The 15,501-nt window shown below is 48.8% G+C and overlaps 1 protein-coding gene across 2 annotated transcripts; it reads right to left on the reverse strand.

Annotated features, from left to right (window-relative positions):
- Positions 8,568-15,380, reverse strand: C3H1orf109 (chromosome 3 C1orf109 homolog). 2 transcript variants are annotated; one of them, XM_013962986.2, is made up of 5 exons: positions 15,121-15,380; positions 14,666-14,943; positions 12,295-12,474; positions 9,976-10,094; positions 8,568-9,806 (listed from the first exon to the last, which is right to left on the reverse strand). In XM_013962986.2, exons 2-5 carry the CDS (start codon positions 14,938-14,940, stop codon positions 9,769-9,771), a joined length of 612 nt encoding a protein of 203 aa, XP_013818440.1. In that variant the 5' UTR covers positions 14,941-14,943; positions 15,121-15,380; the 3' UTR covers positions 8,568-9,768. The 2 variants fall into 2 exon arrangements, with proteins under 2 accessions (XP_013818440.1, XP_013818438.1); XM_013962984.2 differs by lacking the exon at positions 8,568-9,806 and having other exon boundaries at positions 9,813-10,094.

Here is a 15,501-nt window from a genome sequence, read left to right on the forward strand (position 1 = left end):
GCTGCGGCGCGCGGGGTCTGCACTCTGGTGCGGTGCCTGAACTTCTCATTGCAGTGGCTTCCCTTGCTGAGGAGCACCGGCTCGAGGGCGTATGGGCTTCAGCAGCTGCAGCGCTCAGCAGCCGAGGCGCTCGGGCTTAGTTGCTCCACAGTGTGTGGGATCTTCCCAGATTAGGGATCGGACTGTGTCTCCTGCATTGGCAGGCAGATTCTTTATCACTGAGCCACTAGGGAAGCCCAGCAGGTGGATTCTCAATTACTGGACCACCCAGGAAGTCCAGCCCCTTTAATTCTTGCAGCAGCAGAATCCTTATGAAGCTGAAACTTTTGTCTACCACCCTGCTGTGTTTTTGCTTTTTTGATGGAGACACTAGGGGCCTGAGACGTTGTGTCACCTGCTCAGGTCCCACTGGGGCAAGTGGCAGATGTCCCGACTCCTTGTCCAGAACCTTCTCCACTACACAGCACCAGTAGCAACAGCCACAGGGGCCAGAGGCTGACCCCAGCCCCAGGGGGAGGCTCCGCCCTGGCTTCTCTGGGAAGAAGGGCGGGGAAGCCTGAGGTAGGAGGGGGTGCAGAATAGAGGGTGGAGCTGTGTCCTTGATGCGGCAGCCAGGCCCAGTTAGGGCTGTCGCCACAGTCCTGGGGTTTGGCTGGAATAGCTGCCACCATTCGGCAACCACCATTTCCGTTGGTGTGGTAATGCCGGGTGGGTCTGGGAACCTAAGCCAGGCAGGGTTGGGAAGGCAGGATGTTTTGCGTCGCCTGGCCTGTGGCTCCGTGTCATTGGGGTGGGGGTCCACTCCTGCACTGTTTCATTTCCATCAGCAGCCCAGCTCCCAGGCCCGAGTAGCCAGGGACCATACCCTCAGCCCAGCTGGCACACAACAGGAAAAAGGCCTTGGCCTCAAGTCCTTCAGAGGGTGGAGGGGGGCAGAATAAAACAGACTGTTACTAAGAACCGACTGTGTGCTGGGCCTAATTTCTCTGTGCTTTGAAGAAATAAGCTCAATAGATCCCCTGGAGGAAGGTATGGCAATCCACTCCAGTATTCTTCCCTGGAGAATCCCATGGACAGAAGAGCCTGGCGGGCTACGGTCCACAAGGTTGCAGAGAGTCAGACACGACTGAAGTGATTTAGCATGCACACGCTATTCATAATAGTTCGGTGAGGTGTTATCCTTATTTCACAGAAAGAGAGGTGAAGCCAAGGCCCCACGGTCCTAGGTGGTAGAGCCAGTATTCTGCCAAAGCTCGTGATCTTGCCAGGACACCACGTCTTTACCAGAGGCCATGGCCACCAGGGGCCAGCCAAGGACCAGCGCCTCTACTCCCTGCACCTCCACCCCCAGCCCCCAGGCATGGCAGGTCCACCTTTTCCAGGTCAGGAAGATGCAAAGGTCTCCCCAGCATTTCTGCCACCCGGTTCAATCCCCAGAGATGCTGATCCTCTCACCGGGCCGGTACAGACCTAAGGATGGACATAAGAAATGAAGTGCTAGATGTGAGGAACATGGTGGTTGAGGAAGGGTTGTTCTGAGTAGGAGAATAAGAGGACACCATGGAGCAGATGGTATCCCAGTTGGGCTTGGATAAAGAAGGTGGGTTCCCTTTCTTGCGGCAGGGAACTGTATCTTGTCTTTGGGAAGGGGGTGGGGGTGAGCAGCCATCTTTTCTATCAAAGGCCTCAGTCCCTCCATCAGAGCAGGCAGCTTCCTCCTAGCAGTGTGCATGAACCCCAAATCTCTTCTGGAAGATGATGAAGGGCCAGGCAAAGGTGATGACACTTAATGAGTTAGGCTTGGAAGAGGCCTCTTCCGGGATTTTAGAGATGCTGTCACAAGAGAGGGGAGTGGCTGAAACCAGAAGACTGGGTAATGAGAGCCTTGGGGAGTGGAGTATGGCCAGATTCCTCATGGACAGGCACAGAACCTGCTCTCCACAGGCTCGGACTGGGACTTGGGAGGAGAAAGGGGGTCTGTCCATAGCTCTGGGGAAGCTCCTTGCAGTAGGACCAGAGAGAAGCGAAGCAGGGCTGGTAGTGTCATTTGCAGGGCTCCAGGTGAAATCAAAGCCCTGTCTATTATTCAAAAACTACTAGGAATTTAAAGAGGGTGATGGCAAGAGCATTAGGCCGAGTTGGAGGACCCTTGTAAGCATAGGTCACACACTCAGGTAGCCACCTTCACAGGGGGCCTAGGGAAAGTGAGTAAGAGATGGGGCCACATGAACGGCAACCCTGGGGGTCTTCTTTGGGCCTGCTGGTCTCCTGACCAAAACCCTGTAAACAGAAAGGTGAGTAATTCTGAGGACACAATCTGGGGCCATGAGGCATTTTCTAGACAGCCTGCTCTGTGGAGGCAGTTGTAAGCTTTCCCAAGGACCTAGTCCACCTCAGTCAACCAGCATCCTCAAAAAGGCCAGGTCTTGCCTTATTTGGAGGAGAGAGGGCATTCAAATATCCTTTCTTGGGGGAGCTCTAGAAATGCTGGAAAAAGATGTCATGCTTGAAGACCATCAGGGGAAAAGGGTGTTCCTTGCATTTACAGAACTGACAATGGAGGATTGGGCCTTTGGCAAGCACAAACAAACAGTAATGGCCCAAAAGAGAATCAAAGTATTAACAGGCTTGGCTGGCACCGTCCACCAGTCCCCGGCCCTGGCGTTCGTGTGGCTGGGAAGCCTGGTCTCTGTTTCAGCAGTGGGATCAAAACCAGCTTTCAGGACAACATAAGCCAGACATAATTTTTAGCACAGACGTAACTTTCTAGTTTCTTTTTCCTACTCCTCATTTTTCAGTTGCCTTTAAAGAGGCCACAGAGAGCTGAAAAACAAACCCAAGTTTAAAGAGACAAGTGCAAAAATGCAAACTGGGCAAGGGGACAGAGCCGCCAGCTGGACAAAATGTGCCTGGAAAACAGCATCCTCTGCTTGGCAGGTGCTGAGGGTTTATGGTTGAGTTTTGCAGCCGTTTCATCGCGTTACGAGCCAGCTCAGGAGACCCTCATAAAACTCTGCTTATATGAAAGAACAAACGAGCTGATAAAAGTCAGCTGCTGCCTATAAACACGCTGTGGGGATTGCAATTGAGTGGTGGATTTATTAGTCTGGGCTCTCTGTGCAAACTAAGAAGTACTGCACACATCTGAACCAGGAAGATGTTGCTCCCTGCTTCATATGATGGCGAACGGGCCGGGTCAGCCCCCTCCCTCCCCCATCACTCACTCCATTACAGACCACGGGGAAGCTGAATTGAAGTTGCTGGAGAACATCACCTATCCTTATGCTCACTTTTCTTGCCTCCCACAAGAGCCCAGAGAAAGGGTCCATCTCTCTCCATTCTCTGCATCGCCAGCACATCTTTGTGATAGCACGGTATCACAGTGGCCTTACGTATCTGCAGACCTACTGTGTACATCTCTCTTGTTTATCTTTGTGTCACAGCAGTTTGTTCTGTGCTGGGCATGCAGGGACACTTCCGAATTAAAGAATATGGATGTGGCAGGTAAGGTGCTATGTACATATGTGACTACTACCTTGTTCCGAACAGCACAGAGGGGTTGGGGGAACAGAGCCGAGGTGCCTGTTGGAATTGAGGACCAGGAATAAAAAGGGAAGAAGAGGCGCAATGAGGAAGTTATTAAGGCTTGTTTCTTTCCTAGAGCAGTGCAATCTTTGTGGCCACCCTACCCAGCTCTCTGTGCTGCTGCTTTTTTCTTAGGCTTAAGGCTATTTCTTCAAGAATGACCCCGCAAAAAAATGAGGAGGTTCTTGATGAAGACACACACCTTGGCCCTGCCTACACATACTGGTTCAGAATCTCTGGGGCACCCTCCTATGCTGTACCAGGTACCAGTCTCAGAAAAGGTGACTTTCCTTTGCACCCGGCAGAAACCAAGAAGGAGCCTTCCAGGAACGATGGGGAGGAGGGAGAGTGCCTGGAAGGACTGGCTTCTCCTCCCAGCCCCTGGCATATGGGGCACAAGTGTAAGGCTCTGGCAGGCAGCCCCAGGACACGCTCCAGCCCTCCTGGCTCTGGGATCAGAAGGGAGGGTAACTGGCAAGGTTGCAGCGCCCTGAGCCTTGGCCGCCTCGTGTGCCCTGCCAAGCCAGATGGGCGAAGTGCCGCACTCATGGCTGCGTCTGGAGGACTCGCGTCCCAGGCATGGCTGAAGCATTCGGGAAACCAACTCTTGTCGCAGCTAAGGAAGTGTCAGCGGGTGCTTTTGCCTTCTGTGGCAGAGAGCAAACAGCTGTGTGTCAGGGAGAGACCCCTGTCACCAGAACCAAGAAAACCCTGGTACGAGTGCTGGCAATGCCACTGGTAAGCTGAAGCCACCTGGGGAACTCACCAGCTCACAGAGCATACTCGTATCATGGCTTGTTAAGCCTTGAGGAAGATGTTAAAAGGGCAAAGCCCAAAGCTATGCACTTCGTGTTGTTTGTTGTTCAGTCGCTAAGTTGTATCCAACTCTTTGCCACCCCACAGGCTGCAGCACAGCAGGCTTCCCTCTCCTTCACTATCTCCCAGAGCTTGCTCAAACTCATGTCTGTTGAGTCAGTGATGCAGACCATCTCATTCTCTGTCGCCCCCTTCTCCTCCTGCCCTCTTCAATCTTCTCCAGGGTCAGATCTTTTCTAATAACCCTATGCACTTAGTAGATAACTAATCAGTTTCAAGTGAATTTCATCCCCTCCAATGTTCCTAAATTTACCACAAGCCCTCACTTCTGGGCTTGAGCCTCACAACTCTGTAAGGACATACACCATTATTTTATTGCACAGATGAAGAAGCTGAAACTCGGACGAGGGGAAACAACTTGCCCAAGATCACCTGGCTAGTCAGAGGCTGACCTGAGACTTGGTCCAGCCACTTGAATTCAGCAAGGTTTCCCCTGAGCCGGTTATCAGCGTCCTAGCTCCTTCCCCCACATCCCTGAATCTGCCTCTCCAAATGTGCGCTCTGCCTGCCTTCTTACAGGGAGAAGGAATTTCAAACACCCCAGTGCCTGAACAAGCTGGAGATGGTACCTAGCCCCCATCACCCTGATTAAAGTCAGGATGCTTTAATCTGCCTGAGAGAAGTCAGGATGCCCTACTCTGCCTGAGAGAAGAATCCTGAAGTCCATGCTAAATGTGGATGGGGTAGGGGCACGAAAAAAACACAAATTCTTCATTCCGTCCCAATACATTGTCTAATCAACGGTTCTGAACACCAAGAGCCTATTTCCCCACCTGAGGGAAACAGAGAAAAGAACTCACATTTGATATCTCAACCAACGAGCCAGTGGCATGGTTGGAGGAGGAGAGCTAGGATTCCCACTATGATGAGTCTCCCTAAATTAGTTTATAAATTTAATACGAGATTCCAGTAAAAATATCAACAATTCTTCTTCTTCTTCTTTTTTTTTTTTTTTTACTGTGGGAGAGTGGATAGGGTGGTATTAGCTAATTGAAAATTCCAGGGGAAAAAACCATGAGCAGTGGTGGGAATGAGAGAGAAGGCTGCCAAAATCTAACAGGTATTAAGGCTTTGGAAACAACCTAAATGGCCATCAGTATGGGGCCAAATGGGGCTTCCCTAGTGTCTCAGTGGCTAAAAACAAAACAAACCCCCCCCCCCCCCGACACACACACACTTGCCAATGTATGAGACACAGGTTTGATCCCTGGGCCAGGAGGATCCCCTGGAGAAGGAAATGGCAACCCATTCCACTATTCTTGCCTAGGAAATCCCATGGACAGAGGAGTCTGGCAGGCTATAGTCCATGGAGTCACAAAAGAGTTGGACACAACTCAAGGGACTGAATAACAACAAAGGGGCTAAATAAATTATGTTATACTCACACAACAGAAAACTATGGAACTCTTGCAGAAAAAATTGAGGAAGCCCTTTACATAAAGAATGATCTCTAAGATACAGTAAGTAGGTGGAAAAAACAAGGTATAAAACTTGGATACACAGCATGCTACTATTTGTAGAAGTTATGGAGAAAATACAACAATATTTGCTTGTATAAGTCATCTATCACTGTGGAAAGAATTACCCCCAAACTTAAATGACTTAAACATTTATTATCTTGCTTCTATGGGTCAAGAATCTGGGCCCAGCTGAGCTGGGTTGCCTTTGGCTTAGGTCCTCATGAGGTTACAGTCAGTTGTTAGCTGGGGCTGTGGGCTCATCTAAAAGCTCAGCTTGGGGAGAAGGTCTGCTTCCGAGCTCAGGCAGGGTTCTGGCAGGCATCAAGCTCTCACATGAGGTCACCATGGGGCTGCCTCCCAGCCTCACAGTGGACTTCCCCCAAGGGAGTGAGGGGCAGCGCCCTCGATGGAAGCCACAGCCTCTCTTCACAACCTACTTCCAGAAATGACCTCCCACCACTTCCACCGTTTTTTGTTCATTAGAAGCAAATCTGGAAGGGCAGCCCACACTGAAGGAGAAGGGACTATACAAGGGCATGGGTCCTTCGGATCACTGGGGCTATCTTGGAGGATACTCACCCCTGTGTTCATAGAGGTGTAGAATATTTTTGGAAGGACACGCAAAACATTTAACCTTAGTTGCCTCCAGTGAGGTGGCCTGACTAATGGGAGAGGGGAACTTTTCACTGAATATGCACCTATGCCCTTTGAATTTTGTACAATGTGAACGTATCACTTTAAAAATTAACCAAATTAACTATAAATTTAAAAAGAACAATTAGGATAGCAATTTAATACCATAAGAATGGTTAAGAAGGAACAATTATACTTAAATAATACCTAGTTATTACTTACCACCATAAACATACTTGTAGCTATTCAGTCATCATTACTTGTTTAAATGAGGGAGGTTTTAACAAGCTCTTTCCTATACTCACACACACACACACAGACAAGCAACTGCCATTTGCAAAATACATACTCTTGAGCAAGGCATTCAGGGCTCTTCACAGATTCATTCCAGTCCACCCTTACAGACCCATTACCTGCCACTCTCATATCCCCCTGTGAACCCCAGTGACTTGCTATTCTCAACTGTTAACGTTTCCAGTTCTATGGCGTACAAGCCACAAGCACGACGCCCGCACACAGCAAACTCCCAGGAGGTGTCAGCTTCCAGTCTTTCTCAAACACTGCCTTTGCTTACACTGTTCCTGGGCGTGGACCAGCCTGCACTCCTCTCCAAGCCTCAAGGCCCAACTGAGATGTCACGGTTACTGTGAAGTAGTCCCCCAAGCAGTTGGTTGTCGCCTCTACTCTCCCACAGAACTCTGTTTTGACTGCAAATACACTTTCACTATCGTACTACAAGGTAAATCTCTTCAACTTAAAGTCTGGTCCCTGGATCATCAGCATCGCTTGGGACCTTGTTAGAAATGCAGACTCCAGGGCCCCACCCTGGACCTACAGAGTAGGAATCTTAATTTTAAGAAGAGACTGGTGATTTATATGCCATCCATCTTATCCTCTGATGTCCCCTTCTCCTGCTGGCTTCAATCTTTCCTAGCATCAGGGTCTGGAAGACGAAGATTATGGCATCCGGTCCCATCACTTTGGCAAATAGATGGGGAAACAATGGAAACAGTGACAGACTTTATTTTCTTGGGCTCCAAAATCAGTGCAGATGGTGATTGCAGCCATGAAAGATGCTTGCTCCTTGGAACAAAAGCTATGACCAACCTAGAGAGCATACTACAAAGCAGATATTACTTTGCTGACAAAGGTCCATCTAGTCAAAGATATGGTTTTTCCCGTGGTCATGTATGGATGAGACAGTTGGACCATAAAGAAAGCTGAGCGCTGAAGAACTGATGCTTTTGAACTGTGGTGTTGGAGAAGACTCTTGAGAGTCCCTTGGACTGCAAGGAGATCCAACCAGTCCATCCTAAAGGAAATCAGTCCTGAATATTCATTGGAAGGACTGATGCTGAAGCTGAAACTTCAATACTTTCGCCACCTGATGCGAAGAGCTGACTTATTGGAAAAGACTCTGATGCTGGGCAAGATTGAAGGTGGGAGGAGAAGAGTACGACAGAGGATGAGATGGCTGGATGGCATCACCGACTCGACGGACGAGTTTGAGTAAGCTCTGGGAGTTGGTGATGGACAGGGAAGCCTGGTGTGCTGCAGTCCATGGGGTCACAAAGAGTTGGACATGACTGAGCAACTGAACCAAACTGAACTCAAGCTTGAGAAATACTGGTTTAAATCTTTCCTTGGTTGAACTAGAAATCTTTCTGGGTTCTCCTTTACCTCTGTCCCCAGAGTACATTGTAAGACCTAATACCTAAAGGTCCTAAGGTTTTTTACAATTATTGTATATACCATGGGCTTCCTTCGTGGCTCAGTGTAAAGGATCCGCGTGCAATGCAGGAGCCACAGGAGACATGGGTTCGATCCCTGGGTCAGGAAGAGCCCCTGGAGGAGGGCGTGGCAACCTACTCCAGTATTCTTGCTTAGAGAATCCAATGGACAGAGGAGCCTGGCAGGCTATGGTCCACCAGGTCACAAAGAGTCGGACATGATTTAGCATGCCCGTACAGGTAGGAAAACATGAAGACTTAAAAAATACACGTAAAACATTAATACTATAATAATCCATAGAATGGTATCTAATTGCATTGAGCTATATACAGAGAGAGATATGAAAAACTAGCCCAACTATATAAAGGTGTTTCCTTAAAGACAATTTAAATAACAGTATGTATCAATGATACCCAAATTGTTTTGTTAAAAACACTGTGACTATGGACACTGAAAAGATACATATAAAATCTCTCTGATGGAGTTCCGTTCTATGCTTTTCTACATTTTAAATGTTTTCCATAATTTCTCTATGATTTTTTAAAAAGCATATCATCACTTTTAAAACTTAAAAAGTCATTTTCATTTTGAAAAATATCTACATTCTTTCTTAAGTCCCTTTACATCCAATAACCAAGATTTTTAACCAGCCCAGGAAGCTGACAGGTCTGCAAGGATCACAACCATTTCACAGATTAAGGCACTGGGCCTCAGAAACACAATCCTGATTGCCTGACTCTGGACTGGGGACCTCCCATCCATGCAGCTACTCCAAGATCAGGGGCCTGTAGCAAATTGGCTGCCGGCTTTGGTAAAAAGAAAACCATGTTATTTTAAGAGCCCCACTATCCCCAGTTACTTACTGTCAGTAAGAGCAACAAGGGAACAGATCCAAATGCAAAACACTCAGAATTCATGCTACACCACCTCCCCCTGGTGGAATGCTCTAGAAAGTGTCCTGATGACAAGGAGCCGTTGCAACTGGAAAACAATTTTTCCATCAACATCACCTTCACTTCTTTAAATCATCAAAGCGACATTTTTTTCCATCAAGGAGTCAGGCACTGACAAAAAGAGAGGAAATTAGGACCTGGTGTCAATGAGGCTCAGAGCCCTGGATGATGCTGGGGGTGGTGCCAACTCTCTACCCTGGCCCTTTCCTTTCTTACCACTTCTGCGGCTATTGCTTCTGTCCCTGGTGTTCTGCACCACCTTTCCTGCATCCTCTCTGCCTCTGTCCACTCTCCTGAGTCTTAGGGAAGGGCAAGGGGTGACCATGTGCCCTCACCCATGACCCAGCATGAAGCAGCCCCAACATCAGGAATGTCCAGCAGAATCCGCTGAAGAGCCAGTCCTCAGGCGCTGGGCACTGACATTTCCAGTAAGTCAGGACGCAGTACTGACATTTTTTAGACATACAAGAGGGCAGCAATGTCGGTCTTCACCTGTGTCCCCCAAGTCTCCCGATAAACACATGGCCTCTTCACTCTTCCAGGAAGAAAGAAACATTCAACATGACATCTAGAACAGGAAGAGAGAGAACACGTGGCATACCAGCTCTCCAGAAAACACGAAACACCAGATCTGTAAAAGCTAGAGGCACCAGGAGGGGGAACCTCTTCGTGATTCCAAAGAGGCTAGACACACAAAGGAGGGGAGCAGACAGGAAGGACTGCGTGAAAACCAGCACCTCGAACAAGGTCCGGGTGTTCATCTTCTGAGATTCGGTCCCAGGCTCTGGGCAAAGCTTGGATGTTTCCCAAGTCTTCCCATTGGATTGACGACAGGAGGTACTTCCTCTTCAGGTACCTTCCTGGGAGTTAAGGAAGGTGCTCAAAAAGAAAATGAAATGTGCTGAAGGAAGAAAATACCCTGGAGAGCATTCCCAGGAACTGGGAAAGCAAAAGCACAGCTATCATTACATTTACCAGGTGGGCAGGCTCACCTCCATCCCACTCCAGTACTCTTGCCTGGAGAATCCCATGGGCGGAGGAGCCTGGTTGGCTGCCATCTATGGGGTCGCACAGAGTCGGACACGACTGAAGCGACTTAGCAGCAGCAGCAGCAGCAGGCTCACCTCTGCTACAGATCTTTACCAAGCCCCTCTATACACAAGGTTCTGGGCTACAGGGAAGGGATGAAACACTGCCCTGCAAACTGGGATCTCACTGTGGTGAGAAAAAAACACAACAGAAACCGAAAAGACTCTAAATGGGAAGAGATAAAACTTAGTGGAAGTTCACAGGATAAATTCATCCGCCCTAGAGCAGGGGTCCCCAATCTCTGGTACCCGTCTGTGGCCTGTTAGGAACTGAGCCTCCCAGCAGGAGGTGAGCGGTGGTCCAGAAAGCGAAGATTCACCTGCCACTCCCCACTGCTCGCATTACCATCTGAACCGTCCCTCCCATCCCCGACTGTGGAAAAGCTGACTTTCACAAAACCAGTCCCCAGCGCCAAGAAGGGTGGAGAACCGCTGCTTCAGAGGACAGTAGGAAGATTCCGGCTGGTAGGAAGAGCTTAAACCAAGACAAAGAAGAGGGGAAGCACGGAATGGATTCAGGACAGTACATCTTCCAACGAGGTGCAGAATGGAATCATGTGTAGGGAGCAGGCAAGGCAGCTGAGCAGGCAGGTGGAGGGAGAAGACACAGACCAGTGAGTGGGGTCTCACCCCCGGGACACAAGAAGCTACGGAGAAGCCCTACCCAGTAGGATCAGAACAGGGCCTCCTGAAGATAAACCTGTAGAGTGTGGCCACGACCTGGAGGTAGCTTCTTCCTTCTAAGGAAAGGAGCCAGGGTCAGAGAAACCTGCCTAGAGATGGCATGCGACAAAGGATCCAAGTGAGACCGTGGCACAGGCAGTGGGGATACAGAAGGGATCTCCAAGAAACACCAAGGAAACAGAGCGGAAGGACCAGACAGTGGAGCCAAACACTCTTCCAACAGCACCGGCACACAGGAAGAGCTCGTGAGGGCTGCCCTGGCTGCTGCCGCCAGTGCAGCCAGCACCGCTACCGATGCCATCAGCAAACAGTGGGCTCGGGGGCAACCCTCCAGTTTACAGACTACGTGACGCTACAGCTGAAGAAGGGAGCTGATGGGGTGGGGGCTGATCTCCATCCACTTGAGCCTGCAGTTCCATGAGATTCCAGTCAGGAGGCAGCTGCAGGAAACTGAAAATCAAAACTAGAGGCAAGAATAAATGAAGGTAGAAACTCCAGCCAGAGAGTAGACGCGCCTATCAGGCAAGACTAGAGAGAAAAAGGGAGCGGACTCCAACGAAACGGTCTTTTGGCTTCCACCCAAGTCTTCCCTCAGAACACAGATGGGTGTAACATAGGTCTGATCAGATTACTCCTCTACTCAAAACTTTCTACAGCTTGTGTCTCTCTCAGAATAAAAGCCCAACTCCTTCCAAAGACCTCGGAGGCCCTACTAGCCCCAGCCCTGTCTCCTGACAGCATCACCTGTTAGACCAGGCCCCTTTCACTTGGCTCGAGCCCTACTGGCTGCCTTGCTATTTCCTGAACGGACCAAGCTTGCTGTCACCTCAGGCCCTTTGCACTTGCTGCTCCTTCTACCTGGAACTCTCTTCCCCCAAACATCCACACGATTCTTCCCCTCACCCTCTTCACATCTTTTCTTAGAAACCACTTTCAGGGCAGTGAGGCCTGCCCTGACCACCCTATTTAAAACTACAAGCCTACCCTTAACCTTTGCTTTCCCCAATCCCTGCTTTATTTTTCTTCAAGACACTTAATATCATCTGACATTTTCTATATTTTCCCCTTTTTAATGTCTAGCTCCCACCACCTAGAATAAAGCCTGGAAGGTGGCATCTGCTCAATAAATGATTTGAGGAATCCCTGTACAAAGGGATGCAGGAGGAATGCACGTCCAGGAACCAAAGAGAACTGACTTACACCATGTATTTTTGTGTAATCTGGTGAAAACTGAAATTAACAAGACTTCCTGGAACAGCTCTGTGAAACGTGTGCAAAGGATATGAATTCCGATAATGTCTCTCAATGTCCTGCAACCACTCCAACATTTCAGCCACAGAGGGGCTCGCAGCTGAAGCCTGCAGGACAGCATCGAGGCCGATCGCATCTGCGTGCTGCTCATAGATCTGAAGCACGCGCTCCACGTGGCTGCTGACCACATCACGCACCTTGAGGAGGGTGGCTCTGGAGGGAAAAAGTCTGATATTAGGCAATATGATGAGAAAGGCCTATGGCCAGGTTCCTCAACCTCGGTACCAGGAACATCTTGGACCTGATGATTCCTTGTGGTGGAGGGCTGCACCGTAGGTTGTAGGTTGTTCAGCAGCAACCTGGGCCTCTACCTACTAGATGACAAAAGCAAACTATGTCCCCATCCATCTCAAGCTGTGGCAATCAATACTGTCTCCAGATACTGCCACACATCCCAATGGGAAAAACTGCCTCCGAAGGAGATTTACTGGTCCCAGGTGCCTTGGATGGAGGGGTGGCTTAACAATTAAGAATTGACTTAAAGATGATGAGGCTGAAGTTACATCACTCTCAAAAGCTGTGTGATGGGCCCAGCTGCCAAAGATAGTAAAGACCAAGCAGGCTTTCTGGGACTCCCATAAAGGAGAGGAAATGTTCACACATAGTCTAAGGCCACATATGTGAAAGGAATTAGCAAGAGGGAACTACAGCAATAGAGCAGTCTTGCGCTCATGCTATATCGTGCCCCGCCCTCGTGAATTCCTGAATGGGTAAAATGTGAGCTCTTGACGCACACAGATTATTGTCGATCTCAGGACAGTTACTTATTCTCAATCACGAACAAAAACAAGTCTCTTTTGTTCACTGTGCATCCTAAGTACCTAAAACACTGAGACTGGCCGACAAAGCAACAAACATTTGTCCAGTGAATGAAAAGGACTGTTGTGAAGAGTAAATACAATAATGCATATTAAGCCATTAGGGAAGTACCTAGCTTATGGCAAATTTTACTATTTTTACATGATTATTTTAAAAATTATTATATAATTATTTAAAAAGTTATTATTCCATTAGTGACTCCAAGAGGTCTAGCCACAAGACGAAGGCTACAACTTCCCAAAGGGCAAGGAACTCCCTAGCCTAGAACTGCAGCTTTCAAGTTTGACTGTGACTCACAATAAAAACTAGGCTACAAATAACAGCCCAATACCCACATAAAAACATGTAATCAACTGAAATAAAAGTTCGCTACCTTAGAATGTATAATGACCTACCTTAACTGACTCTTTTACTCAACTTAGGAACTAAGTCGGCCTTACTATTGTATTCCTGCTGCTGCTGCTGCTGCTAAGTCGCTTCAGTCATGTCCAACTCTGTGCGACCCCACAGACGGCAGCCCACCAGGGTCCCCTGTCCCTGGGATTCTCCAGGCAAGAACACTGGAGTGGGTTGCCATTTCCTTCTCCAATGCATGAAAGTGAAAAGTGAAAGTGAAGTCACTCAGTCATGTCCGACTCTTTGAGACCCCATGGATCGCAGCCTACCAGGATCTTCCATCCATGGGATTTTCCAGGCAAGAGTACTGGAGTGGGGTGCCATTGCCTTCTCCATTGTATTCCTAGCACCTGTGTTTTGCATCCCATGGGTTCTTAATGTTTTTAGTACAGATAAATACAAAGAAGGCCCCCATCTTTGAGTTTCCTATCAGTCTATGGCAAATCCTACACACTAGAACCTTCTTTCATCCTGGTTAAGGGAAGGCCATATGTGCCTTCTCTCTTCTCTATCCCCAATTACCTGTAATTCTAAGATTGAAGGCCTAACATTGGTGCTTCTCCTGGCTCAGACACCAATGTACAGCAGAACAAAGCGGTGGTTAGGAGCTTCTGGCCCCAGTGCCAGAGGCACTTGGATGAGCATCCCAGCTTTACTATTTACTAACTGCCTGAGCACAGGCAATTTGCGTGAGCGTCAGTTTCCTCACTTGAAAAATGGGATTAAGTGAGGTTAAGTCACAGTTGTTGAAAAGATTTTATGAGATAATGTATGTAAAATCCTTGCTGCTGGCACCTACTAAGTTTACAGTGTAACTCCTGCTGCTTTCTACCTAAGGAAAACTACAGTGGAGGGCCAATGAGCTTTCTCCATTGCTTTTCTGTTCTGCTTTGATAACTTTTACTAAGTCCACCACTGTCATGCCTAGCTGATAAGGGAAATGCCAGAAAATGGTTTTTTGACAGAGAGAGGTCCCACTGCAACAGATGGAAAGGGGGTAAGGCTGACACATCCCCAAATACCATTCTCTTAAGTAAGGAGAAAAACCCCCTTTCTCACTGATCCTAGATTATTAAATACCCAGTTTTAACATCTCTAGGCCAAGAAAGAGCGCGACTGTGCCTCTTACAGCCTCTCTCCTAGCTTGTCCAGGATAGTGTCACCAGCCGCCAGCTGCTTGCGCCTCAGCCGCTCCTTTAGGTCTGGGAAGGCCCGAAGTGAGGGCACATCCTCAAATCGCAGGTTCTGTGCGGCTTGCAGCTGCTCTGCCAGGTTGCTGAGGGAGGCCAGGAGGGGCGGGCAGTCTCTCAGAGCACTCTGCCACAGGCCCTGCTGCTCGTCCACCACGGGAAAGCACTTCCTCAGGGCCTCCTGCACGGCAAGCAAAGGCTGATCTTCAGTCATCTTCTATTGTAGGGGTGAAAACAAAAACAAAAACCACGAAAAAACAAATATCATTAGGGTCCCAAGTCGACAGGCAAAGGGCCGAGTCTATTTCCGTTCTCAGAGAGGTCCAGCTAAACAAAGTTTCCTCATGTAGGGCCGTCCATCCCTCCCGACAGGTGTTTCTAGCGCGAATCTTACCTTCAGAGAGGCTCTCGGAAGGCAGAACCTTCGTTTTCCACCTCGAGAAAGGTTCCGGACTACCCCTTCGCTTCCGGCAGTTTCAGACTGACGGTTCACTGGGCTGACCCGTGCTTCCGGAGCCAGAATCTTATCTCCTCTACTTGAGGTTTCCGGCCGCTCTTCTAAACCAGCGGGAAAACAAAACTAAAGCAATAACAGGTTAAGGAAATTCCAAGACCCCGCACACCTCCGCTATGTCTCTGCGCATGCCCAGACGTGGTTACAGAGTGGCGAAAAAGTTGTGGTCGGACCGCAATGCCTTCTGGGTGCTGTAGTTTACGTGTGGACTGGCTGCCCGATTGCGAAGCTTCTCTGTGATTGGCTGTTGTGAAACCCTCC

This window comes from Capra hircus, chromosome 3 (genome assembly GCF_001704415.2).
Source record: "Capra hircus breed San Clemente chromosome 3, ASM170441v1, whole genome shotgun sequence".
In the NCBI taxonomy this organism is placed as follows: domain Eukaryota; kingdom Metazoa; phylum Chordata; class Mammalia; order Artiodactyla; family Bovidae; genus Capra; species Capra hircus.